Raw genomic sequence first — 27,504 nt, 5'->3', positions numbered from 1 at the left:
GAAGATCATTGCCGACCCCCACGGTTGTGTTTTACCACCGGAGGTTGGCGATGTCCACCCCGCATGTTCCTCGCTTGTTGAAGGGTTTCCAGAGGTGACGCGCCTTGTTTCTCTCGAAAATGTGTCCTGGAACAGAAGGGAAGTCTGTGTGCAGCGAAACACACGTTCGGTCCCAAAGCATTCTCCCAGAAAAGCCGAAAAAACGCACCCTCCTTCCCGTGTTTGCAGCGGCCGGAAGAACTAGCTTACCGTTCGTCTTGTCTTTGTAAGCAGTACCGCAGGGTGTATGTACAGCGGCTCTAGGACAGTTCCGCTCAAGTTGTTTCCTCCTTACGCTTTTTACTCTGAAAAAAAACCGGTGGCGTCGCCTGTGTCTTGCCGTCTCCGCCGTTCCACCTCGACGCGCGTCGTTTTGAGTGTCTCGTGCGGCCCCGGTAATTTGTGGCCGAAGCGACGCTCAGCCTCGGGGTCTCCATTTTTTTCTCGTTCGTCTCTGCTTTCGAAGCGGAGACTGCTGTTCTGCGACCAGCCAGGCGCGAGGCTCCGCGGGCCGTCGCGGTCTCTCGAGTGTGTCTGGAGAAACGCTTTCCTCTCAGTCAGGAGCAAACTCTCACGGCCTGCGGCGCAGCACCACTGGGGAAGTGAGAGGGGTCGTCGTCTTCAGTGTCTGTTTTTGCCCTTGGATTTCTTCTTCAGAGAAGACGGAAGTCTCCGAGTACCCATGAACACGGGGTGAGGCGCTGGGAAGCGCCTCCGCTCTCATTTCTTCCGGGGTCTCCACCGCAGCCCGCACGTTTTCGTCGGATCCTGCGTCGCTCCTGCCTCGCCCTGGTCGCCTGCGAGCATGCGTCTCCAGAGCTGCTTCGGTGGCGCCCCGCGACTGGGTTGCGAGTCCAGCTGCCTCTTCCACAATGGTGCTGCTTGCTCTCGATGAGTTTTTCCGCTCCTTCTTCCAGTTCAACTCGCTGCCTCGATCTGCGCCCGACGATGCCGCCGACTCCCCGCCCCGCCCCACGTCCCTCCTCGTCTTTTGCACCCCGGAAGTGGACAGCGTCTGTTGCTGCCATCTTCTCTCCACGTTCCTCAATTCGCGCCTCCTCTTCCTCGACAGCCAGTGGGACTGCGGAAACGTTGCTCTCGACATTGAGTTCGTCTCCGGTGAGCCTTGAAAGCGAAACGAAACGCAGCCGCGCGTCTCCTGCCTCCTCACCACACGCCTCTCCGCCTCCAGGCGAAAACCTGAGACGCACACAATATATATATATATATATATGTATATGTATATATATATATATATATATGCCTTTACATGTGCATCGGCATTAACAGACATCCTGCGGATTTCCGGGGGCGGAATGGAACGGGAACGAAGGAGCAGATGGGCGCGAGACATGTATGTCTCTTCTCTGTTCGTTTCTCAGCCGTCTTTCCTCGCGCGCTCTCTGTCTCGCTTCCTGCCTTCTCGTTCCGGGCCTTCTGTCGCGTCTCCTCTCTGCCCTCGTCTTTCTCATGCTCGCGTCTCTCTGCTCCTTGCGTGTCTCTCGTGCGGCTTCCGCCACCCATTCTGTTTCTCTTCACCCCTCCACCGGTTTCTGCTTCGCTGTTCTTGATCTTCTTCCTGTCCAACAAGCTCCCTGGTTCTGCCTGCGTATCTCTCTTCTCCATTTGTTGTCCTTGCCTCCTGAAGCCGTCGTCTTGTCTCCCCGTTCTCGCCGTTTTTAAGGTTTCCTCCCTCGCACATGCGCCTTTCGTCCCCCGTCTCGCAGGCATCCCCGACGTGCTGGCCTGGATCGATCGGCACCTGGAGTACCACGTAAGTCACGCCCCCACGTCCTCTCCGGGACTGCCTTCATCCTCCGCGTATCGCCTACCGTTCTACGACCGCATTTTGTTCATCGGCCTCGGCGGCCTGGCAGACGAGGACGAGCTTGATGACGAAGACGGAGACGCCCGGCAGACAGCAGGCCTGACAGCCACGCTCTTCGCTGCCGTCACAGATCTCTTCTTGCACAAGGCGGTGCGCCTCGAGGCTCTCGAGGAGTTGCGGCGACAGAGACGCAGAGAACGCGCGGAGCGGCTGCGTAGACAGCCGTTCGCGTTTTTCAATGCGAGGGACGGCGACGCCGGGGAGGCCGGAGCCGACGAAGCCATTGGTCGCGCTGCCGCCTCGGGCGCAGAAGACGCGTACAACCTGGACGGCGCCGGCGCCTCGGGTGTACTGACACCTGAGGACGAAGAACGCGTTCGACGAATCGAAGTCAAATTCAGAAACGCAATCAAAATCGCGGTCCTTGATGCCAGAAGGCCCGTGCACACCACGCTCATACGTGTAAGCGAGTGCGACAATGCCAAGAACAGTCCCTGAGTACCCTGAGTATCTCTCTCTGCTACAGTCATCCATGGCGTTCGATTGGTTCGCCAACACGAAACACGTGTCGAGCGAGAGGCGAGGAAGAAATGCACAGACCTGCTTCCACACGAGAGGGTATTCCTACAGATGTCTTTTCCCCGTCTTTCCCGTGTAGGAAAGGCCGTGCCTAAGGACAAACCACGGCCTCCCTGTGTTTACATTCATATGCATAGATGTATATAGATGTATGTACATGTAGATGTGTCTATAGGGTATGGATTCAGAACTGTAGATGTCTCTCCTCTGGTGATTGGCGTGGTGGTCTTTGGAGGTTTCGGGTGTTTGTGGGTGTCCGTGTGGCTTTCAGGATGGCCGGTGGATGATGCCGATGGAAGAGGCGGAGCAGGAGGCGTTGGACCGACGACGAAGAGAACGGCTGGAGGCCGGGAAGGGACACACTTCTCTCCTCGCTGCCGGGGTGTATCGAAGCAAACCGTGTGCAGCTGTCCTCGCCAAGGTAAAACGCCGTCGCCGCCGTCTCCTCTTCCCTTGACCAAGAGAAGATCGCGCACGGGACGCGGCCTACGCGCGCACCTCGACCCGTACATGCTCTCCGCCGTCCTCACTTACATATAGATAATAGTATATTTCTATTTATATATATTTATATATACACATATGTATAGGCAGACACATGTGTGTATGTACAGATATATAAATATATATATGTATGCATGTAGATGTAGACGCTTTTTGCGGGTGAAGGGATTCGCGGGTCAGAGCTGTTCCCGCTGTTGGTGTTCCTTCACTGTTTTCTCTGTAGGTCCTCGAGCCGCTGTATGAGGTGGAGAGTAGCGCTTACGCGTTTGCAGGCGCCACGGCAGCTGCTGCCTTTCTTCACGAGGAGTGGCTGTCGAGCGACGACTACAACGATTTGATTATGGCTATCAAAGACATCAATGTCTCGACTTTGTGGGTCTTCACCTATAAAACGCGTTTGCCACTCTCCTTTTTGCGCAGTGCAGAGAGAAGCGGAAACAGGCGGAAAACAGTCAAAAAACTAGGTTCACGGTGCACACACAAGTCGCTGCGTCGCCCATCTTCTCTCTTTCCGCCTTTCTTTCCCTTCCGTCTCTGTGACTGATGGTTGCCCGTCTCCTGTGGCGTTGTCATTCAAGGGAAGCTAAAAGGGGTCAGAAAGAAGTGAGGGCACCAAGAAGGCGCATAGAGAGATAAACGAGCAGAGAGAGGGAAGAGAGAAGCCGACTTCCGAGGCTTTGCAAGGCTTGATGGGCGTGGAGGCTTCGCGGCATGCGCGTTTTATCGAAAGGAAAGGCCAGGACGAAAGGGGTGGAAACTCGTGCGCATTCGTGCTGTATCCGAACGGTGGAGAATCCCGTTGCTCTGTCCCTGGTGTGCAGTGAGGAGCCGGAGCGATCGAGCAAAAGATATCGGCGGAGGTGTCGACACTTTTGATGGTGTCTTGATTGTTTCTCGCCCTTCTGTGTGCGCAGCCCCTACATAGAAGACGACGACAACAACGGTCTGTTGCCGCTCCTGAGAAACGGGTGGGTCTCCCTCGGATCTTTTCCTCCTTTTTTCTGCTATACTCGACCTCATTTCTAATTTAGAGGGTAGAGACAGCGCGGCAAGGGCGGAGAGCAAGGCCTAGAGACTGACACGGTGGGAGGCGGAGTTTTCGCTCCTGTCTCTCGGCGCCCGTGTCAAAGGGCGAGTTTCCGCTGCGTGGGGATTTTCGCGCGCGTTCTCAGCGTTAAACCTCTTTCTGTAGGTTTCACGGGAAAACCCTGGGTCTCGCGTGTGTGTTTGCTTTCAGGTGCCTTCGAGACTCCCTCAGTGTGAGCAGGCAATTACTCTTCCTCGGGCTCGGAAGCAGCCACGCGTCGCCTGCGGCGGCTTCGGGAGAAGTTTCTCGCGCCTGGATGAGCCAGCAACAGAGCAACGAACTCCGCGTCCAGTGCGGCCTCGAATGCAAAGACATGGTCAACCCCTTCAGCGGTCTCGCCGCCGTGAGTTCCAGAGCCAGAGAGGAAGAAAATCGAGAGAAAGAGAGGAGAGGACGAGATACGCGTGGAGGGGAGAGAAGGGAAAAGAGCAGAAAAACGCACGCCGGGAGTGGCTTCGATTGGCGGATGTGGTCAACGCTGTTGGGGTGGCGAACGCTGAAAGAAGAGAGGCACCAAACGAAGAAGAGACGAAGAAGAAGAGTTGAAGGGCGAACCTTTTGAACGAGGGGTGAAGAAGTGAGGGGCAAAGCGTCCCGTCAGACTAACGCTTCCAGTTGTGTTTTCCCTCTGTCTTTCCACGCCTTCTCTGTCGAAGAGGCTGCCTCACGTGGCGTTCCTCTTCTGTCTACACGTGTGCGGGTGTGTGTGTGTGTGTGTGTTTGTCTCTTCCTTCTTCCTCGTCTTCCGTTTTCACTGCGTTCTCTCCCTCCATTTCTCCGCCGATTTCTTCGTCTTTGCTTCCCTGTCTCTGCGTGCAGTCGCAGCAACGAGTTGTGTACGATTACCTCCGACAGACTCTGCAACTACGAGACTGTTACTGCCTCAACTGGGTAGGCCCCGCTCTTTAGATAACCACAGATCTTCCTTTTTCTCTGCGTCTCCTCCTGCTCGTCTCTTCTCCTTTCTCTTGCCTCATTTCTTCAGTCTCCTCTCCCCTGCTCCCTCTTCTCGGTGTTCTCGCCTCCCTCTGTTTTGTCGGTAGCTTCGTCTTGCCCATCGGCGTCCTAGTGTCCTTTCCCGCCCCCACTTTTCCGGTTTTTCGCCACCTCCTGTGCAACCCTTCTTGGGCGGCCCAGTTGTTTGTTTTGTTTTCCTTCCGCGCTGCGTTGCTTCTCGTTCTCCCCGCGTTTGTCCCTCTCGTCATCCACGAATGTCTGCCTCGCCTCACGCGTCTCCGCGTTTCCCCTTCCTTCGTTTTCCTCTGCTCTTTCGCCTCGTCCTCGGGGGTCGTTTGGCGCTTCTCTTTCCTTTTCTCCGACTTTCGCTGTTACATTTGAACGGCCAGCTTCCTGCGCTTCTCTCGCGGTGTACGTACAGGCGAAGGATCGCGGGAACCTCCCTTCTGTCCCCAATGTGGACACTGCCTTCCTCCTTCAAGCTCTCCTCGCCAGACCCGGCTCACGTACGTCTGTTTTTCCTCCCCGTTTGCACCACTAGTTGCAGCAAAACGCGAAATCTATTCAAGCACCGCGCGCACGCGTGTGCAAACGTCAACTCGACTGCAGTGGAAACGAAGACGCGCATGCGTACACAAATTGTGTATCGACATCTCGGCGTACGCGCCTGTGTTCACAAAACTGTGTGTGTATAGGTGTGCTTGCACAGAGGAACCGGTCCCTGCACAGATTCCTGGACGCCTATATCAATGCCTGTCTTCATCTGCGTGTGTAGATGTAGAGATGAAGCGAGGCAAGCACCCTAGCGGCGTGTGGCTGTTTGCACATTTTTCGAGTTTTTGTCGGGGCGTCTTGCGTTTTGTTGTGCCCGTTCAGAAGACGCAGTTGGAGCCTCGGTGTATCGCGTCAACGCCATCGACGCCTTGCAGCTTCTTACACGGTCAGTCCCTCACACACACAGCATGCACAAATTGACCAAGACGTGGATTCAGTTTAATGTGTTCATCGGGAAGCACAGCGCCGCGAGAGAGGAGAGATGCGACGGGGTCTTCCTTCGCCGTCTGTCGTTGTTTCCTGTTCGGTGTCCAGCTCGTCGGCATCTTTCCCCTTTTCTCTTCTCCGTCTGTATCTCGCCCTTCGCTGTCGTGTTGCTCTGTCCTTGCCACTAGCCGGCAACCGCTCGCACTGTGAAGAAGCGCGGACGCGCCCGATGGTCCGTGTTTTTCGCTGTCGAAGGAGAAGTCTCGAGGTGTTTAATCTTGGACATCCAAGTGCGTACACCGATTTCTTCCTGGACGGTGGCTTTCGCTCCGCGCTCTTCCCTTGTTCAGAATCACATCGACGGCAACCCGCGAGCAAACGGTGGTGCTTCAGCAGCTCGAGAAGGCGCAGTCGCTTGTGGTACACCACCTTCTGCAACTCTTTCGGCATGTAAGGACAGCGTGGCGTCTGTGCATCGCAAGGAGCTTTTGAGCGGAAGCCGGTGGAAAGGGAAAACGTGTGATCTGGGAGGAAAGCGGCTTTACCGAGAATCCACGCGTGCGTCGCGGGGTTCAGGGAACAAAGTGCTGTCGTTGTCTCAAAGAAAGTGTGGACTTTCCGGCCCAGTGTGCGAGAGGGGGAAGCGCCTCTCGCAGAAGAGCTCTTGCAAACCTGAAGAAAGAGGGACAGAACATCGTGGATATGAAACCCTCATTTCTTCCTCATCTTATCCGCTGACAAAGGGAGGCACGCCGAAAACGCGAATGCAGGCGTCCCTGAAGGAGACCGCGAGTCTCTTGCGAGAAGGAAAAAAGCGCGCGCGCTTGGCTCGAATGCCTGTAAAGGCCGGATCTATCCAAAGGGAAGAGAAGACACACACAGGAGAAAGCGCCGCGCGGTGTTCCCGTAGAAGATTTTGTGTGTTTTGATTTGCAGGGCGCCGCGTTGAGGTGCACTTTTCCGGTGTCTGTGGAGTTTTTTATCTTCGTCTCTCGGCCTGGTGGCTTTGTTTCTCATCACGCGTTGACTCCAGTCGCGCCATGTTCTCTTCTGTTTTCCACGGTTTTTGTTTTCCCGCGTTCTGTGTAGGGAACTCGGCCCTGTCTTTTTTTCTCATTCCCTTTTTCGTTTGTCTCTCGCGCGGCGCGTTTGCTTCCGTTCCCTGCAGCTGGACTTGGCCGTTCTCAGCCACGCGCGAGGCGGCGTTTTGTTGGTAACGCTGCGCCATCCGCGAGCGTTTCTTCTTCATCCGGCGTATCTGCGCACCTTTGCGCTCCTCTGCTCGTTGAAGCAGGCCGGAGGCGAAGAAGAGAAGCGGCTTCCGGTGGTTCTCCACGTGTGCGTTGAGGCGCCCGCGCCGGGTGGGGAAAGGAGCATTTTGTATGCGTGCACGCCGAATGCAGACGCGGAAAACCCGGACCTTTTTCCCTTCGTGCTTCACCTCTTGGTTTCGAGTGGCGACTTGGGGGGGGATTTCACGGATCCTCGAAGGAAGCACGGCAAAAGAAGAGGCAGAGAACAGCGCCCTGAGGCTGCATCCGCCGTCGCGCGGTGTGTGAAGCGCGACGGCGGATGCCCACACATGCTCCACGTGAGCGTAGGGCGCCTTGGCGCCGACGTGCAGAAACAAGTCGCTGCTGTCTACGTGAACGAAATGCGGAGGCGAGCTGAAGAAGACGCCCGAGATGACGACGACGACCTCGATTTCCAGGGGGAAGAAGACCCCGAGGAAGAAGTGGAAGCCGATACAGAGACGGGAATTCCCAGTCAAGAGGAGGACGACAAAGAGCAAGTAAGAAAGGATCTGTTTTGTGGTTTTATTGCGCGCGCGGACGATGCGTTTCCGTCGCCGCGCGTGCGTCCTTTCCAGAGGCGACAGAGCTCCGGTAGGCGCCTCGCTGGGAAGCGCCTGTGCGATCTGCGACACAGAGTTTCCAGAGGATCCTGTGCCTCTCTTACGTTTTTTCAGCGAGATCCGTCGAACTGGGCAACCCAGAGAGAAGACAGCGAAGGCAGTGAAGATGACCGAGAGCTCTCCGAGCACGAGGCCAAGCGCCGACACAGCGAGTCGGTCGCCAGTGACTTAAAGACAGTGTCGCGAAGCGCCGAACCCAGGCGAGGCGGCGCAGCTCCGGCGTGGTAGGGAACCTCGCCTTTTTGGATGGGCGTCAGCGAGGCGAGAATGCGGAGTGGTGACGGAGAAAAGCGCGCAGACTGGTGTGCCGGGGGGGGGGGGCTTTGTAGGGCAAGAAAGGGGTCGGCTCTCAGGCGAGGAAGCAAGGCTCTGTGCGAACAGAGACGAAGACAGGCTTTCCTGGGCCGCGCGAAGTCAGACACGACTTCAAACGCGTTCTTTCTTGACTCCACACTTTCTGGAAAGACCCCCACGAAACAGGTTCACGAGAGAGCCGGTGTCACGAGCTCCCGCACCTTGGTTCCTTACCCAGAAAATGGTGTATCGTGCCGGCGGTGTTTCTGTCGCGAAAACTGGTAGGCTGTATTCGAAGGCCGCATCGAGCGACGCAAGCGTGGAAGAGAGGTCTGTCCGTCCTCGTGTTCCGACTTTCCGTGGGTATGTGTTCCCTATCACAAGCAGGTCCAGCTAGACGGTCCGAGACAAGAACGCGCGGTGGGCGGCACGACGGTCGACGGTTTAGTGTTCTCGGTTTGGAACGGGTGTGTTCGCTTCCGTTTTTCCCGTCGCATCGGGGGCGTGGAAGCAGAGGACGAAACAGTTGGTATAGGCACGAAAGAGCTGAGTCGACGTCTCTGTCCTTGCACACAAGGTCTAGATAAAGGTGAATACAGAGGCGGTTGTAGAGTGTGATAACTCCACCTTTGTAGAGAACAAGGCTCCGGCGAATGTAGGACACTAAAAACGCCTGGCTTCCTTGTGCACGTCGTTCATGTACCGGCACGTGATACAGACACCCGCAAACGAAGTACCATGTTGTCGCTTCCAATGCATTTGGCTGTCCACGTTTCCTTTCATCGTGAAAGGCAGTGGATCTTCATGTTTCTTCCTCTGCGCGGTCCGTGCACCTAGAAAGAAGCTGAATGCAGGGCTTCTGAGAAGTCTTCTGCATCGGTCTGACTCGAAGCGAGAGCGGCAATTCTAACATTCAACCCCGCCACGGAAATCCCTGTACAGATATAACGCCAGCTGTTGTTCACTATTTTGGCAAGATGTCCAGGAAAGCGCTTTGAGTCATTTCGGCGCCGTCTCTTTCGAAACTGAAGCTGCTCATTTTCCTCGAAAGCCAGAACATCGAAGCACCACCGGTCGGTTGATCGTAGAATGCTCTAGTTTCGCGTGAACGCTTGTCAAGGACGCTCACCGGTCTGCTACCACTAAGTTTTGGATATAGTGGGTCCGCAGCAAACACGACTGGTGACCCGAGTTTCACAACTGACGAGCAACTCTAGTGGAGCCAACCGTGCGATCAAAACCCACGAGAGGTCTTCAAAGAGCAGTGACTAGTTCCTAGTGGAGTACAAAAGAGGCCAATGTGGACGTTAGTCCTCGGTTCGCGGGATTGCTCCCCTTTCCAGGGCGGTGAAACTTGCGTCACCAGCCCTGTGGTGCTTGCTGTAGCGCGCAGGAAACGCTCTCCAGGTAATTCCCACTATTTAAACAAACGAAAAAAAACGGAAAAACAGTTGGACCACATAACTCCCGTAGAGACGTTCCAGAGGAACGCACTAGCGTTGAACAGAGAAAAGAGAAAGCGATAGACAAGGCAGTTGCGTAACAGGAGAAAACTTCCGCGCCGTTCTTCACAGTGCGCGGCTGTCGCCACATGGTCCACAGCGGAACAGTCCATTGCACGTGCCCCGTGTTCTTCGGATCCATACAGGCGGAGCTACATAAGACTCTGTGGGCAACTTGAACTCCTTCACGTCCACTGTGTCCGGTTGTCTTTGGAAGTACACGCCTTGGGAATATGCTGCAGCGGGGACGTCGACTTCTGTGAACAGAAAGCAAACACCCAGCACACACAAACCCAGCGCGGCTGGTAAGGAGGCGCAAAGACCGAGGGGGAGGGTGACGTCACATTCGCGACAAAACGGGACCAATCCGGTGAATGACCTCAATGCATTTTAACGCCAATTACAAAAAATATCTTTTCTCTCTCGTTTGTGCCGGGTGGTGCTGGACACAATTCCATCGCGTCAGGACACCCGCTTCAAAGGGGGGCCAGAATATGGCAGTATCTTCTGTTCAAGCGTAGTCATGCATATATCAAGGCAATGGACCCAACGCGCGACAGAGAATCGCTTCTGTATCATCTACGGAGGTTCTCCCCGAACACATCTCTCGCGAAAGCGTGGTGACTACTCCACTGCTGTCGTGGGTCAGAAAGTACAACGAAGCACTATCAGCCCAAACGCATTGCCTGGTGGGCTCCATCCTTGCGCGAAGCAAACCATGCGCCCCGCTGCAAGAAGGCCACGCATCTCATGATCAGTCGACATGTACCGATGTTCCTGCCGTAGAATGCGGTGTCCTGTTGGGTTTCTTGGAAGAATGAAGTCCATCTTCTGATCTCTGTCTTTGTGTGTCGGCGCCTGAGCTTGTCCCAATACGTGAAGTCGTGTGGTTCCGCGCGTTCCGGTTCCTCTTTTTCCACAACGGCCCAGGCCTCCTCGACTTCCTCCTCCATAGGCTTAATCACCGGCATGGCGCCGTACAAAGCCTGAGCAGCGTTCAACGTGGACCGCTGAAGCGTGTGCATCGTCGTCGCGTCTTCGTCTTCTACAGCTGCCGACGCATCACCGCAAACCACACGCAAAAGCTGAAGGAATGGTGTGTTTTTTCAAGGGCATCCAGAAGAAGTAAGCCCTCACAAGAGTTGCCAGGGCGCATTCCAGGCTGCGCCGAGCTATACGAAGGGGACACTGTGAACATGCGTAGATTTGCAGAAGACACACTCGTCTTTCACCACGGGTTTCACGTGATTCGCAGTTCCGCCATCGCTTACACCTCACGGGTTACGTCCACCTCTGTTCTCCTGGTGCCTAAAACTCGCTCACGGGAGATTTTCGCAGCTTTAAAATCGCGTTTCCAGTCTCGCCCTCAGCGTCATGCCCCCGGAGACGCCACGCCTCCTCAGAACCGCCGGTGCACTCAACGGCGCAGCTGTGTATCCGTGGCATGGGAAACGGCTCGTGTGCTTCCCGGTTCTCTCCTACGAAGCGGTGGAAAACTGGCAACTGAATCCCTTCGTCACTCCGTGTGCTGATTAGAGTGTGTTTTTTTCGTGCAATTCACCGCCTTTATCGCTTACCAACCGGTTCTGCAGCGGGGATGGTTGAAGCGGTATCCGCTCCCGGGTCAATGCTTTGGTTGACCGTGACCAGGCTGGCAGGACGCTTCACGTCGCCAAGCTCTGCAGGCAACGGAGTGTCGTCGGACGATATTGTCACCGACATTGACGGTGTGTTGATCGTGAAAATGCTGTAAACCGGGAGCTGAGGCTGCGCCATTGTGACGAAAACGGGGTGGGAAAAAAAGTTCGAGGGACTAGCCACGCGCACAGGCGATCGGGCACAAGCTGGTGGCGACACTGCGTCGCAGAAAATCGACACTGTGCCTTGCAGCAAAGACCGATTAACCAACAAATGTACCTTTGGGGAAGAAACAGAAAGCAACCCTTGCGGTAGCGGAAACTTCTGGAATGAAGGAAGAAACGTTTTGAAACAACTGATGTGTGGCAACTCAGCACCGGATGTCACCAGCAGGGGGATTTGGCAACTTGGTTGGGCTCTCTCGCCGCCCCAACAGTGCGCAGAGAATCCGAATCTCAAGGGGACGGGACGAGCGGCGCGCATGTCGGTTGTCTCCATTACCCATGTTTCCAGGAGCCGTGCAGAGTACCCGGGGAGCGTCGCATAGCTTGCCGGCTCAGGCTCTGGAGGGAAAAAGCCGGACGTTACACGGTGAGGCGCTGCGCTGCAGTTCCGTCTCCTCTCGTTCATTTCATTTCCCGTGACATCCCGACATATCTGGTATCGCTCGTATTCGTTTCAAAGCCGACGCGCTTGAACCAGCAACTATCTGCTCATCCGCAAAACAAAAACCCACCGGTGAATTTCGGTGAACGAGTACCGTGCAACTGCGTCACCAAACGCAGCCTCAGGTGCTTTCTGGGCCAGTCTCCAGGAGAAACAATACGTTCCCTTTCTTCCGCCGCACGAAGTGCGCAGGAAGCTCCGCCTGGTTTCCCCACTTGTCAAGCCAAAAATGGAAAACTCTGTAGCCAAACCTTCCACCCAGCGATTCATCGTTGAGGGCCCGAATGTGCATCTGACGGCGGAACCCACGGGATTCCGAGTGAACCCTCAGACGACATGCTACTACGCTTTCCAGGCGGCGGGCAAGACGGTCAGAATCGTGATACAGAAAACCGGCGACAGACCCGTCCGCTACGTGTGCACGCAACCGGCAACAAAAGAAATCAACCTTCAGGACTCGGCGATCCTCACCACGACGACAATCGATTGCCTGCCCTAAGTTCGGTGAGCTAAGTCCCAACCGTGTCGTGACTCGCGACAGACTCTCGGGATTCGAAAGGACATGTTCAGGTACTCTGACTCCTCGCAGGATGCCATTTTTCTAGCTTCAGTCGCGCAGTTATGTTCCAGAAGGGATCCATGTGGACTTCTTGGGGGAAGCCTGGGGACCAAGTCTCGCGTCAAGCAGCCTGTCTTGCTTTTTCCGTCAGGAGGCTCGCACACACTCCTGTGTCTCGTGAGATTCGAGAACCGGAAAAAACCAATTCTTCTGACTAGCGATCCGCGGGTGTTACAGGGCCAGTCGATTGCCACGGGTTTGGCCTTGGGTACAAGTCTTCCACCAAAACTGGACGGTGCATAATTACAGTTGGAGTACCAATTCAGGTGCTCCTTTGCAGCAGTCTGGCCAACCCGAAGGCGTGTTACATCAGAGAGGTCCTCTGTTTGTTGCCTGTAACTTCTTCCCTGCAGGTGAGTGCTCTAGAAGGGAAGTCGGATGGCGTCGAATCGATTCGTGCTTCTTCGAGGCACAGCTTCAATTGGCAACCATGGCATCGGCACTCGCGGGCATTTAGTCAAGCATTTGGTACGGGGAGCCGAACGGGCTGTGGCAGGTTGTTGCGGTAACGAAAATCAGGTATCTTGTTTCCCCGAGTTTTTTCCGTATCGTCGAACCTTCCGTTCATATGTTCAGAGGTTCTACGTCCCTTGACGAACTTCAGGTATCCCCTCTTTGGTAAACATGTTCTGCAGATGGCAAGATGACACGCCGTACGGGATGGCAGAGTCCCCTTTTTTCCACCCGCCAAGCAGTGCTTCCGACTGCCCTTAACGTTCCGAGCACCCCAGTGTCCTGTCTGGCCAACTCAAATAGATCCTTGATAGAAATCCAAATCAGCGGTATTCCACAGTTTTTTCCACAGTCCCGTGCGAAAGTTCGGCCGGGCAGTGCACAAGTAGGCCACAGTCCCCGTTCTAGACTAACGAGTTTCAACGAACGCTAGCTGATTGGTGGGCTTTTCGTTACCAGATCGCAGCCAGTACTCGGTGGAGTGACCTAGAATCAACCGTTTGATGACTCATTTACTACCACTGCGAACATCATTTGGTGCCACAGCGGAGTGTCTTGGTTTTCTTTCGTATACCGCGTGCGGCTCCAGACATAGAAATGCCGCCAGGAGCGTCAAACGCCACGTACACGTTTCCTGTTCCACTTCGACGCCGTTGCTTCCTCAAAATATTTTTCCCGGAAACCCAGTGTGAAGAGAACCGTATACACTGAAATGAACTTAGCTCATGCAACGGAGCAGTCACTGGGCCTCTACGACTCACTGCTGTCACCAGGCGACGAGCCGAAGGCTCCTGCCGTGTCATCCCACAAACCCTCCCTCTGAAGATCATCCCCCGCTTGCCTCTATTCCCGCGATACTAGTGTGCTGTCGCGCCTCAACATGGAACTGACACATATACCAACAGAAGGGCGGTTCTGTCAACAGCACGTCAAAGCTCCTTGAACCAAGGAAACAGACGTAAACGAAGCACATCCCCGCATAAGCAAAGCATCTGGGAAGCCCAGAAAGGCGTCGACGCACGTCCGGGCTCGTGGCAGTCCACACCCAAAAGAAAGATTCTGGGAACTCGCCATTTCCACCGTCTGTCCCAGAAGTTCTTACCGCGCATGGGAGCCTGCTGCTGAAACGGAACGCCGCCTCCGCCACATCGCTCAACGGCGTCATGCAACTCAAGAGTTACTTTCTGAGAGTTTCCGTCAGAGGTTTGTCAACATACGCGCCACCTGAAAAGAGAAGAGATACTGGCACATCCTTGGTCGATGACACGACTGGAGACTTAGTACACAAGAATTCCCGGGTACGGGTGCGCATGCAATTTTTGTGTATCATTTCCCGGGCACTGCTGAAGTAACGCGAAAGGAGAAATTTGAAGTATTCTCCTGTCCAGTCGCTCGCTTTCGGCAGGCCAGGCACACACCGTCTCGGCGTGTATGACGACGGTGTCTGGTCTCCCATTATCCGTGAGAAAAATCGATATGAAAGAAAAAAAGCAGTTGCCGTTCCACACGAAGGCTCTCCCATCTCACTTTCCTTCCTATCAGAGGGAAGGCCATCTCTGTGAAGGTGTTTACACGCGTCGGACCGCTAACTTAAACCTTTCTGGAGCCACATCGCCACACTTTCCGCGCGCGAGGCAAGCGCGGATAAGCCTCGCGCCCTCACCTCAAGCAGGCCTCGGTCAGTTCCAGCGCGCCCTAACAGCGTAACGCCATTTTGGAGCTGAAGCAAAGGTAGGCCCAGAAGTTCTGCAGCATTGTGCATCCACCTCTCGCCGAGGTAAGCGTCGGCCGCCTGGTTTGACGCTGGAGTCTCGGACCTGCCAATGGCCTCCGTTGCGTTCGCCACTGGGGCCGCAGGTTTTGAAGACTCCCGGAATTCTTCAGGAACCTGCTTGGCAGGCGAAACCCAGACGAGAATCTCAGACTCGTCTATTATTCGGGAAAGAGTCTCTGCTAGTGCTGTGCGGACAGCTAGCGCCTGATCCAGCAGTTTTGTGGTTGCGAACTGCGAAAGAGCGTAGGCACCTGTGAACAGAAGGAAACAGTCCGAAAAAGGCTTCCAGTTCAGCTGTCTGCACTGAGGAAGAATGCAGTGCAACGTTCTATGCGATTCTGACCACGTACCGGCCAGCATGCATTCCTTTGCCTCGTCGGTAAAGCCTTGCGACCGTCGACGCAACACAGAAACCCAGTAGGGGCGTGAAGCCTCGTCCAGGTTCTCTTCTTCGGCACTGCAAAACGCACACCAGATTGTCAGCAGAGAGATGCTGTGAACATCCGCGGGGTAGGTCGGAGAGACAGGGCGCTCAAGGCAGAACGACCGGGTAGGGTCGAACGGAAATGCTGCAGACTCAGCAACGATGGACAGAAAGAGAGAGAAGTGTCCATCTGCTCCACCCTTTCACCACACTCCCGAGGGCCCTGCGCCGCACGGTCTGGCTCTCAAAATGTGAGCAACTCCAACGGTGTTGACACAATCGCGTGCACCAAAGTGTGGAATCTTCGCTCACTCTCTCATGCCGTCGAAGCGGGCGAGATTCGTCACTGACTCGGAAGCAGCGATGACCTGGATAGCAGCCTGCATTTGCTCCAGTCTGATCCGCATTCTCTCTGAAACATGCAGACTGACGACCGGCACCTCGCATTTTCTCTCTAGTTTCCTGTGCATCCGCTGTATGTAACTGTCTGGGGCAGAGGCCCCGGTGACTCGCGTGTTTTCTGCGGTGCTGTCCGGCAGGGAATCGCGTCTCTTGGGCAGATCGCTGTCCTCAGGTGCACGTCGCGGAGCCTCCTGCCTTCCTTTTTGACGGAAACCAGCCTGGTTGGCATCCGCGCGTTCCCCGTTCTCCATTCGGTCGTCGGCTTCCAACAAAACGACACGAGGCATCGTGCGGCCTCCAGCCAGTGGTGCGTCGTTCACGGCACACATGACCTTCCGCCACGCTGACGCTACCGACAAGTCGCTGGCGGGGCGTTCCGCATAGGTGTCAGTTGAAGGAATCTCCGGCGCGCTTCTCTGGGAGCCTTTGCTCTCCGACGCTGGGTCTTCGCTGCTTCCCCGGTTTCGGTTTGCCTGGTCTCGCCACTGCGTCACGAGGTCGGCTTCGTCAGGTCCCGCAATCGTGTCGAAAACCTTCAACAGCGTTGGTACAGAAACCGCGGCAATCCAAAGAGTATCTGGACGAAGCGCATTATCCCCAAGAGAAGCATTCCCGGGTCCTCTTTCCGTGAGATTCGAGGACACCAATCTCGTCTCCGCCACACAAGGATGTGCCTCATCCATGTTCCTTGTCTTCAGATCACGGATGCAGACGGCCGCAGCGCTGCCGACTGCTTCGCCAGGACTCTCTGTGTTTTCGGCGCGGGACCGTTTCTTTTCCACGACAGAGGCAACTGGGGACCTGGATGTGCGCGCCGCTTCGCCTGCCGTCTCAGACGGCGGGCACACACCGACGTGAGAGGGGAAGACGCCCTGACGGCTGACTGCGCCCGTAGATGGCTTAAAGCAACACAACGACAATCTCTGCCTCTGCGCGGAGGCGACGGCGAGCTTCCGAACCTCCCCACTGCGTGCGTCGCCTTCATGACCTGGAGTCCCTGCCTCGTGCTGGGTGTCTCCTTTTCCTACAGTGCCGGTGCCCAGAGGCCTAGCCTCCCCGCAAGTTCGCTGGGGAAACGGAGAGAAACCTATCAACACATCGGCCCCGTAGAGCTGCTCCGACCCAGACGCGCCTTCTTGGGAATCCGGCCGTAACGCTGCGTCGGTTTCAAGTGTTCGTCCCGTCATCTGAAAGAATCGTCCAGGCGACCGCGATGGGAAGTGCCCGAGGAGCTTTGCGCCCGCACATCGAAGTCTCGCTGCGATCGTCGAATCTCTGGCTAGCAGACGCCTGGGGAAAATCGGCGACTCTGGACGGGGCGAAGAAACAGGAAAAAGACGCGAGCGGCTACGGAAGCGCATTTGCGTGTGCGACCTTTGCCCGGGAAGGGAATGCGATGTCGAGTACAGCTTCGCCCACACGCGCACACGCGTCGACGGTTTTTGTGCAAAAAAGCAGTGGTCCTTTTCTGCATGGAGTGAGCTACCTACATTTCGCATAATATTCGTCAGGGAGTCCCGTCCCGCATCTCGAGTGGCCGGAGGGACAGAACAAGATCGCAGTAGCACTGTGACTAACTACTGCCCGGTCCAAAGAAGGATCCCGCCACGTCCTCCCGTTACGACTACTTTGTGTGGCCCGCGAATCGAACGCCAGGCAAGCAGAAAAGCACTGACATGGCCACGGGTGCGTGCGTCACGAGGCGCACTGGACTCACCTCTACGAGTCTCCCGAATGGTACCGCGTGCGAAAATGTTGTCCGAGAGCACCACGGACACATCCTGGAGAACCTTTTGACGGCGCGCGCAGCTCCTGTGTCTGTGTCCTTGCAGGTCCAGTTCAGTGCCATCTTCCCCACTGCGGTCCCTAGAGGCCACCCGTCTCTCGTTTTGTCCCTCCCTTCCGTTCCCCGCGTCTCCTTTCCTTTCCGTATCGGCGGCGCGAAGACGCGACCAGTCAGGCGGCGGGCCGAAGTCTCCCGCTGTCGGTTCGTTCCGCTCGTCTTTCTCTTCTTTTACTGGCGTGTCCTCTTCCATGTCGCCTTCACGAGGCGCCGAGCACGCAAGGCGACTCTTCCGTGGAGCTTCGTAGGGAAATCGACAGCGAGGGTGCGTTCTGGTTTCCTCCCCTGCAAGGCGCTGTGGAGGTCGAGTGGCTCGTGCCTTTTCAGACTCGAAGAGCTTCACGCAAACGGGGTAGCGCCCCGGCCTCTCCACTCGGCGGTTCCAGCACGAACCGGAAGAGCCATCGGGCGCTTCGCATCTGCTTCTCGAGCTCAGGAGGGAAAGTGAAATCGACGGCCTCCACGACCTGCGTCTCTCTCCGGGGTAGACCGAGCCGACTGTGTGGTGGGTCTGGATCCGCTGGCGTGAGCTCCGAGTCTCCGCCAGGGGTCTCGTTCTGCGCGCTCCTTCTCTCGCTCTGGGTACGACGCGCCTAGAGTTCAGGGACGCAGCGTTGCTTCGCGCGTCTCGAACTGACGAGGGTGCGATACGTGTCCCGGTGCCCCATCCACCTTGCAGAGGCGAAGCGGAAATGGACAAGAAGGCGCTGGGTCTTCCGCAGACAGGAGCTTCCCCAGGCGGCAGTCTACGGAAGTTGCCTGGGACGGGCGTGGTCAGGCGTCGAGGAAAAGACAGGCTAGCGTGGAAGTTGCCTGTCTCGCCGCGGGTGGAGATCGCCTGCGCTGCGTGAGCTGTGGCGGTGCGCTGGAGAAGCGCGTACGTGCCAGTCCGAGGTGCGCACCTGGACGTGGCCGCAACCCTCAGCGCGGACGGAAAGGTGGACTGAACGCGCTTTCGTTCCCTGTCACCTACGAGCAAGGAAGATACTCCCAAGGCGAAAGATTGCGCATTTCGCGAAGAGACGAGATCGAAAGAGGACGACGAAGTGGAGAATGAAGTGGAAGACTGCCGCTGAGGCACCCATGAGCCCAAGGCTCGGGCATAGACTCCAGAACTTCCCTCATGGAAGACGTGGAAAAGCAGGGGGAAAACGAAACAGGCACAGACACGAACGGGAAAACGACGGGAACAACACTTCGCTCTGACAGGCAGCAAAGAGGAAGCGGCGAGTCGCCCCCTGGGCTGCCCGAACCGGCCTGCGCGCGCCCGCATTCGCTCCAGAGAAATCCCTTCAATCTGATTTCGTGATAGCGAGGGAGTGGAGATTCCGCGACGTCCTTCCCGGCCACAATCGGCGCATGCCTGAATTTGCGCTCAATTGCGCTCAACTCGTTCCTCTCTGTGTGCCCAGAAAGGCTGTGTGGTGGCCCAGAACAACCAGTCTACACGAGCATTTCATGCAGTTCCTCCGTTCCCCAGACGATAGTTAAGCACGCGTTAGGAACAACGATGGCGATCTCCAGAAGAGAGGCCTCTCCGCAGTTCATGCTCATTCAGCGGGGAGTAGAACAGCGAAAACGTCGAGTCCACACAGACTGGAGTCCGCCACTTCCGAGGCAAACAGGCAAGATTGACAGGTTGTGAAAAGCGATCTGTCCATTGGTGGAACGCACGCTGAGGAGCGGGCTCGCGGCAGAATTGTACCAGAAACGCGCATGGGGTAACAGTAAAAATGACGCGCGCTCCTGACCGTTCAGGGCGCATCAGACATGGGGAACGTCTCGCGGTCGCCCTAGACGCGTGTATTCAAAAATGCATTCTCACACAAGTTGAAGTGAGGCTACGATATCCCGGGGGAGAACAGAAAAAAGCATGGAAGGCCAAACGCACGAAAAAAGGCAAACAACAGAGAAGGTGGCAAGGACTAGGGCGTCCCCCCGCAAGAACGCAGACGCCTGAGAAGTTTCTCGCTTGAAGACACCGGGGCTGTCGCCTGCAGCCCGCCCTCCTCCAATCGGATGCTCAGCTCGAGGTGAAAAACCTCCTTTCCGTTAGTAACAAGATTTTTGCTGAGCACGTGAAGGATAAAAAAACGAAAATCCGCACGAGAGACTCCAACACCGTGGGCACATCGCGACATGGCACCCCGCGGAAATCAAAAACACACGGATTCTTACTTCACTGTTTATTCGAGTAGCATGTTCCGCAGACTTCCTTCGCTTCGGATTGATATTTTGATGAATGTTTGCTAGTTAACTGCCCATCCACTTTGTTTCGAGGACGCTTGGCTGCTTCTGGGGAGCTTTTTCATAGCGGCGCTACTGGCCACGTAGAGTACTGCCCCGGAAGTCGAACATGGCAGCGCGCATTTATCAGAAGCGATGTCGGCGGTTATGTGTTTCTTCTTCGTTTCTTCTGCTTCGTTTTCCTCCATGCAGAGGGACAGAAGAGCAAAGGCCCCCGATTTGGAAACTGTGAACGGACAGTCTCAAAGACTACCGCTTCTGCTAGTCCGCCGTCCCGCCGGGGCTTGGATTTTCAGCCCCACAAAGGCCCTCTAGTGTCTTGTCTATCCCCCTTGAGAACACGAAAGCAAAGTTTCTGGCAGGGCATCCAAGACGGTGCTTTCTTTTTCCTTTCCGTAAAGGCTATGTGTACCCATTGCGTTGCCGCAAATAAAAGTTCCTCGCCTGAAGCTGCCTGTGCTCTGTGGCACGCGAGTATTGGGACGGAAACCATCGAGTTTGGCGGTGACAGCCTGTAACCTGCAGAATCCAAGGGGCGGTTACCTCGTAGAAGAGTCTGCATGGATTGAACGATCAATTCTGCGACAGGATTTGACGCCCAGACCGTTTTTGTGTAACATGGTGTTGGCTGTATCTACAGTCACCTAGCACGGCAACCCCTGTTCCGGGCGTCGCGGGTACCTAAACCTTCCCGATTGTTTGTGTGCTGCCTCGGCTGTGAGCAAGACCGCGGTTCCTCAGTCGCCTCCAAGCGATGACACTAGTCCACCACTGCAATTTCACTCTTTGTGGTGTTTCATGCACAGTTCCTTGTCGACTTGATCCCGGGTTTTTCCCGTGAGTCCAAACACAGGTGTGCCCGTTCGTCGTCCCGCAGTGTGTCGTCTCTGGAGCTGACACTACCACGAAAATCCGCAATCGCGTCCTCCGCTCTCGTGGAGAAAACCACGCTTTCCTTCCATTCGGGCCACACACACACACAGCAGGCTCTTCCGTGGGCAAGACCACCGCGCGACAGCCGTTGCAAAAGTGCCGAAACACGTGACGTGTCCAGCGCCATGCTCTTTCTTCGTCCCGCTGTGGTGCGCCGCCGGTCACGCAGTGAATTTTCTGCACTCGCTTCACTCTCCGTTGGTTCGGTTTATCGACACGCTGTGCCGTGGCAGTCGTTTCCGTCCCGACAAGTGGTTGGGTGCTTCGTGTCTTGCTGTGAAGGTTTTTATCACGCAGGGGCGGCGTCGGCATGGAAGCATGCATCTTCCCCCCGATGACCGCTCCGATTCAGGGTGGAGGGTGGCGTCACCACGAGCAGACCTCCGCAAAGCAAATCGGCGGTTGATCCACACAACTTGCTCACTGCATTTCTGCGTTCGCTCCCGCACACCGGGTATTTACGTGCACACGTTTTCTTGGGAGAATGTCTGAAGGCCTCGTTTCATGTTTGTTCGTCGGCCACATCCTGCGTCAGGGAATGCCAGAGATTTGGGGGGTCTGGGCCGGAAGATCGAAGTGCAGCAGCACATGCCCTATATAGCCACCCCCTGCCTCGTGAAACTGCGAGGGCGGGAAATGTGTCGCGCCAAAGGGTGAAAAAGCCACGTAAAAGTGTGAATTTATCCCAGATTTCACTTTGCAGTCGGCGGTCCGGCGAGAGGCCTCGCGCTGGAGGACAAATCTTGCCTGGAAACCGTTTGCGCGTCTTCAGCCACCAGGGCCGAGAAAAAATTACAGCCGCACGTCTTCGTGGATTGTGGCTACGTGGTCTGCGTATGGACGCTGCGCCCTGCGAAGTTGTTCTTTCCCAGTGACTCTCGAGGCCGTGCGGGGTTTAACGATTCGAGAATCGGCGCGAACGCATGTGTTCGACTTCACCGACAGCCAAAAAGCTGGCGAAAACAGCCTTCGATCTTGGCGTTTTGGAGGAAAGTTGTACAGGTGCGGACCCAGTTCCGTTTTTTTGTGCCCGCCTTTCCCCCCACGTTTTTCTGCCGAAAATGTCAGAAGACCAGTCTCAACTCTGGCGAGACGTGTTTTGAGGCAGAACAGTTGGAGGCAGGGGTATACTTACAAACGCGTTTTTCCCTCTGATGCAGTACTTGTCATCTTTTCCGATTTTTTGACGTGGAGAATCTTTGCTCGGACAAGCCTGTTTCAGTTGTCGTTTCAGCGTCTCTCCGCGGGGATGCTCCGTTTATCAACGTGCGTCTTCATGGTCTTAATCCGTTAGCCTTGCTTTTTTGTCGGCCTGACTTCTTCCCACACCACTTATGGTTTGCTTGGCCAAGGCCGGAGCGATTTTCGTCGGTCATTCCTCGAACGCGCTCGTCTCCGGGCTTTGTCTTCTCGAATTTTTCCGGACACTCCTCAGTCAAGGCTCCCTGTCGTTTTTTCTTCGGCGTCCGCTCGCGTCCAGTTGCGGCTTTCTGCGCGACCCATTCTGTCTATCGCCACGCCCACCTGCCTTGTCGCAGCGCCGCGTCTCTCGGCTTTCCGCCTCGGCGTACGATAGTCTTGTCTCCGGCGCGCACGCGATCCTCCGCGATGTGTCCTCCATCAGCCACGAAGTCAGTCGCTGCTTACTGCGACTCCGCCGAGGTGGCGCCGTCCGGCGAAGCCTCGGTGCTGGCCTTGCCTCATGCGCCCGTCGGAAAACCCAGCTGTCTGGGATCGACCGAAATGCTGTCTGAGGGCGCAGACTTCTCGGGTCAAGGCCGTGTGTCTGTTGGTAGTCTGGTGCCTCTGAACATGTTGTCTGGGCTCTCCCCTGAGATGGCGTCGTCTCTGCGGCCTTCGAGAGTCTCGCCTGGCAGTGAACAGGACACGGAAATGCGTGCCGAGGCGGAGAACGAGGAGGCAGTCGCCTGCGTCGCAGAAACCTGCACGGACAGCGATGTCTGTGCGGAGCTAGACGGAGGTTCAGTGTCGTGTGAAACCCACGTGACTTCGACTCCGGTGGCCACCACGGGAGGCGAGGACGGCGATAGTCAGGGGTCGTGCTCAGACACGGACGGCGCTGAGAGCGACGACTTCAGCACCTGCGTGGTGTCTGTACAGCCGAGCGCGGGTTTCACGGACGAGGCCGGTGTGTGCAGGAAGAGTGAGTCCGCGTTCTTCGGAGCCCGCAGCAGTTGTCACGTGCGCGTGGCGCACGACCCAAATGATCCAGAGAGCGTCTCAAACGGCGATGACGAAGCCGTCCCCACTCCGCAGTGTCGTCTGTCCATCGGATTGACTCCGAAGGACCAAGCGATGACCCCGCTCGAGTTCGAGGGCGAGGATAGTGACCACGGTCTGCTGGTTCTCCACGAAGAGGACGGGCCGACCTGTTGCCAAGATGCTACCGACGACGCCGAGGACGACACGCCCCGAGGCGGTCCGCTCTACCGCGGCGAGTCGGACTGTATTGGCAGCTACTGCGGCTTCGAGCGGCACCGGGAAGAGGGCGAAGAGGCAGGGGAGACAGACAGGTCTTTGGGCGAAGCTGCAACGGGACTTTCGTGTTTGCCGGAGGAGAACGACGACCCGTCTGTGCCGGACACTCCGAGAGGTTGCCTGTGTCGAGTCAACGTCGACTTTGAAGGGGGCGTGGACAACTGCTGTGTGTGGAGCAAAAGCGAGTGCGGAGTGGAGCTGCATACAGCGGACAAGACTATGGGCAAACTGTTCACCTCCTTGGAGTACTTTCGCCACCAAGAACAGAGTTGTTCGCTGGAGTCGGATCCGTATGAAAGCGAAGACGAGACAGCGCATGAGCACACATACGCGTCACCCAGGTGCTTCCCCAGCATGCCCCCGGAGGAGGCGTTTTCGCGGCAAGAAACGGTGTTCATCTTCGACTGGGACGACACTCTTTTGCCGAGTTCCTGGATCAGTCAGAAGGGGTTGACGCTTGAGAGCGCAGAATCAGAAGTCAGCCTGTGGCGGATGAAACTCGCGCAAACGGCCATGTGGGCGGAGCAGACGCTCTTCACAGCGAGAACCTTGGGCCAAGTGATCATCGTGACCAATGCGGAGAGCGGCTGGATCGATCTCTCATGCAGCAAATTCCTACCCGGCCTTCGAGAAATGCTCAACTGCTTCCCCATCGTCTCTGCTCGAAGCATGTACGAAAGCGCCTGGTGCAACACTCCTTTCCTGTGGAAGGTGAGAGTCCACTGGCGACGAATGGGCTTGGCCCCACCGAGTACAGCTTAGAGCGATCGGATCCTTCGCTTTGAACTGCGAAACGAGTCGCCCCCTGCAGCGGAGGCAAACGAGTGTCTCCTTCCCTTCGTTTCGTCACGGAGGCGTTTCTGCGGAGTGGCAAGCGCTAAGGGAGAATAGGTGGCCGGAGATACGTGTATGGAGACATCCGGTGCGTGTGCAGGGTACTGTTTGCCTTTCTTTTTCGTTTCCTTCGTCCGCTTTTTGCGGAGGCCAGGTGTATACGGGGCCGCTGGGCCTAGTAAGCAGAAAAACCGCTAGCAGGCGCAACAGGGGCACGTTTCCGGTTTCCTCGAGAAAGGTTTTGCTCTAGGTGTGTGGTCTTCCCTCTGGTGTCGTTGCCCGGCCTATACAGGAGGCGGCTTTCATGCACGAACTCCAACGTCACTTCCGGATGGAGAGCAAACGCTGGAATGTTATCTCTGTGGGAGATAGCACCCATGAACGGGAAGCTCTGCTGGCTGTTTGCAGGTAAGAATCGCATCTGTTCATGCAAACAGTTCGTTTCAAACGTGTGTTGAACCCGTCGACACGCGCTTCTCCGGTTCTCTAGTGTGTCCCGTTTCGTCGGTTCCATACTCGCATGGGCAAATGCAGTGACCGCAGGGTGCTGCGAATGGAAATCGTGATACGCGCGCCTCCACTTTGCCGCCCGTTGCTGTGAGTTACTGTACAGTCGCCTGCGCAAGATGTACCACGTCACGACAAAATCGCTGAAACTGCTTGAGTCACCAGCGGTGGAGGAACTCCACAGTGTAAGTTGTCCTGCATCGAGCATTTCTCCTGTAACATTTCAAAGAGAGTTCAGAGGAGAGAGGAAGTATAGGCAATTGCGAAGACATCCAGGAGCTGTAGGCGACTGTGAGACCCGTGTGCTTATCCATTCAGTTCTTTCTAGGTGCTAGGCAGGCCCTCAGTTTGCGAGGGATGTGCACCCCTGACCCGGTGGTGTGCTCTTTTACGTACTGGATCCAGTGCTTGCGTTTTTTGTGACGACGAAGATCTCAGTGGCAGGGACAGCACTTCATCTCTAACGATGGGTCCATGTATACGTATGCATACGCATGCATTTATTCGTGGTTGTATATGTGCGTGATGCGCTGTGGACTTCATTCTGCGTCGTGGTGACGAACTGGTGCGTCAATGGGAGGTTTCGTTTTGGAATTCGCCTGGTTTTTTTGCTGTGTTTTCTGTGTTTTCAGCAACATGAGCTCATGTCCAAGTGTCTCGCTGCTGTCGCTCGACACAAAGGAAACTTGGATCTGTGCGTAACGAATGCCGCAGAGCCTGAGATTGATCCCGCAGCTGTAAAGCTTCCGCCGGCTCTCCAGGGACGTACTGTTGGTGTTCATCGCATTCGCCATCATCCGTTGTCCCAGGAACTGATTGGTCGTGCTTAAAAGAGAATGTTGGATTTTTTTTTGCGTCAACAAGGAAGCGTTTCGACTAGTAATCGCGATATGTCGTATCCTCGAAACCCCGCATCTCTGTATCGCAGACATGCTCTAAAGGAACATGAGGCGGAGGAGGGCCATCATCTACGTACACACAGGTATATGTGTGGACTCTGATATTGTATTTTGGTACAGCCACAGAAAATGCATTTGTTCCTCTCCATGACACCTTGAAAGACTTCGGCTCTCACACCAGATTGTTGCTACAACATCTGGTAACGTTTCAGTGAAGTGAAAGTGATCCTTCATGATCGCCCGTAGTCGCTCGTCTTTACAGATAGAGACGGTGTTTCTTTGCAATTATTTCAAGTCCGTACAATACAGCCGGATCTCGTGCCACCAAAAGAGGTTCGCATGCGAAGAGAAAGCCGTGTCTGTAGATTTGAAGAGATGGCGTCTTGTCTATGTGTTTTCCACTCTTGTACTCTAGATTAAAAGGGGGAAGATAGACCAATGTGGCAATTTTGCCGGAGGACATTTCGCTTATGTAGGGTCCGTTTTTCAGTTGTCTTGGGGAGAAAGGAACGATTTGAGGGATTGCATGCAGACTAATCTCGCCCGTTGAAGTTGGCCATTTTTTTCGTGCCTTCGAGACTTCCGCAGGCGGCGAGATGTGTGGTCTGTGAGTATGCCTTTTCAAACACGAGGATGGTTCGGAGTTTTTGACGTGTGAAGAGCGTACAATGTGAATAGATCCTACATCATACTACAAAGATGTTCCGAAGAGATGCCATTCGACCGACAAACCGTTGTGGGTGGGGCACTGCATATCGTGTACAGTTAACGCTCGTTTTGTCGGGCGCGATTTTTTTTCAGTTCATTTCAAGTGTGACTCGAACGTTATGCCATCGTTCGTGTCTTTATAACCAAGGGACTAGTCTTAGCAAACGTACAAATCCTTGTACGCTATTCCTGAGCGACTTCTAGCTTATCACCCCCGTCAGCAACCGCGGGAAAGACAATGAGATAGAACGCAGTCAAGATGTATCCTCGTTCTTATGCATGCACTATGTCGTGACGGTCAAAGGTTTTGCATTTGGAGGTTACAGCAGCACTATAACATGCTGTGAGACAGGTGCACAGCGGTGAGGGACGACGACTTGCCAACAAGAAGTACCAAGGGAAGTCGCTCTTCCGACTGTAGGTCCTTGACACTGCTGTCTAGAACAGTGGGAAAACGTTTCCAGTTTCACTGCTTTCACAAGGTCAGTCACCACTGTGAGAAGGCATACCTGTCTCGTTCTAAGAGCCATTCGCAGTATTCTAGTTCGTTCCTGTTCAACGTCGCGCGCGAACTTGAGGTGAAGCAATACCGAGGGATTCCAATATGTATTCCAATATGTGTAGCCAACCAGCGAAGGATCTTACTCTTTACATGTAAGTTGCAGAAAAATAGTTTTGCAGTTCAGCCTTTGGTGACGCGGTTGTCACTTGAAAGAAAAGGGTCCAGGCGGCCGAAGCGGAATACTGACTGACGGTTTGCTTGTGAGATCCCAGTTCGTTGGCTCCTAGAACAGTATTTTGGTCTTTTCAGCTGTCGAAAAAGTGGTGCAAAGTGACTTTTCAATTCCGTCGGGAACCTGGTTTTGCACAGGTTGTGTATAAAATAGGCAATTCCATGAGAAGCGTTTTCTAGAAAACATGTGGAGCGACAGACAAGCACACGGTAATCTTGGACTAGTTGAAAGCCTTGCACAAGGATTTTACTACGGCGGCTTCGGTTTCTATGATCCCCAGATTGGTGTCCCTCGTCGCCAGTCTACACCTTCCACAAATATGTATTGCCTGGCTACAACGGAGCACTGATGCCGGATCGGTTTGCAGCATTTGCAACAGCGACGTTCTCACTGCATACACACAGAGCAAAACGGGCTGGGCCCTCGTCTGCAAACTCGTTTGTGCTCTTCCGCATGGTCGGTGGATAGAGAAAGACGCAACCGACAGGAGAGCCACTTCACGGGACCGGTGTAGTCCCCTTTTAGAATGATGACTCTTTCCTCAGCGCTGAAATGCTGCCCAACGCATCCAGGGTGCGGAATGCAGTCCGCTGTACGTCGTTATTTACAGCTCTGGTGTGTGCACACATGTGCGGCGG

The 27,504-nt window shown here is 55.4% G+C and overlaps 4 protein-coding genes across 4 annotated transcripts; 2 read left to right on the top strand and 2 right to left on the bottom strand.

Moving 5' to 3' along the window:
• Positions 1-911: 911 nt before the first annotated feature.
• On the top strand, positions 912-8,118 carry NCLIV_035230 (conserved hypothetical protein; the record flags this gene model as incomplete). Its single annotated transcript, XM_003883724.1, has 12 exons — positions 912-1,158; positions 1,767-2,329; positions 2,718-2,867; positions 3,174-3,322; positions 3,865-3,918; positions 4,188-4,380; positions 4,857-4,928; positions 5,416-5,500; positions 5,871-5,934; positions 6,326-6,425; positions 7,144-7,767; positions 7,945-8,118. 12 exons carry the CDS (start codon positions 912-914, stop codon positions 8,116-8,118), a joined length of 2,475 nt encoding a protein of 824 aa, XP_003883773.1.
• A 1,634-nt stretch (positions 8,119-9,752) lies between these two features.
• NCLIV_035220 (hypothetical protein) lies at positions 9,753-11,462 on the bottom strand (the record flags this gene model as incomplete). Its single annotated transcript, XM_003883723.1, has 3 exons — positions 9,753-9,943; positions 10,456-10,626; positions 11,264-11,462. 3 exons carry the CDS (start codon positions 11,460-11,462, stop codon positions 9,753-9,755), a joined length of 561 nt encoding a protein of 186 aa, XP_003883772.1.
• Positions 11,463-13,991: 2,529 nt separating this feature from the next.
• NCLIV_035210 (conserved hypothetical protein) lies at positions 13,992-16,849 on the bottom strand (the record flags this gene model as incomplete). Its single annotated transcript, XM_003883722.1, has 4 exons — positions 13,992-14,246; positions 14,726-15,087; positions 15,187-15,293; positions 15,573-16,849. The coding sequence occupies 4 exons, from the start codon at positions 16,847-16,849 to the stop codon at positions 13,992-13,994; spliced, it is 2,001 nt and encodes a 666-aa protein (XP_003883771.1).
• A 5,579-nt stretch (positions 16,850-22,428) lies between these two features.
• NCLIV_035200 (conserved hypothetical protein) lies at positions 22,429-25,355 on the top strand (the record flags this gene model as incomplete). Its single annotated transcript, XM_003883721.1, has 4 exons — positions 22,429-23,895; positions 24,311-24,426; positions 24,632-24,710; positions 25,158-25,355. 4 exons carry the CDS (start codon positions 22,429-22,431, stop codon positions 25,353-25,355), a joined length of 1,860 nt encoding a protein of 619 aa, XP_003883770.1.
• Positions 25,356-27,504: the final 2,149 nt, after the last annotated feature.

Source organism: Neospora caninum, chromosome VIII (assembly GCF_000208865.1).
Source record: "Neospora caninum Liverpool complete genome, chromosome VIII".
In the NCBI taxonomy this organism is placed as follows: Eukaryota; Apicomplexa; class Conoidasida; order Eucoccidiorida; family Sarcocystidae; genus Neospora; species Neospora caninum.
The sequence above is the reverse complement of the archived record's forward strand: the minus strand, read 5'-3'. Positions and strand labels throughout refer to the sequence as shown.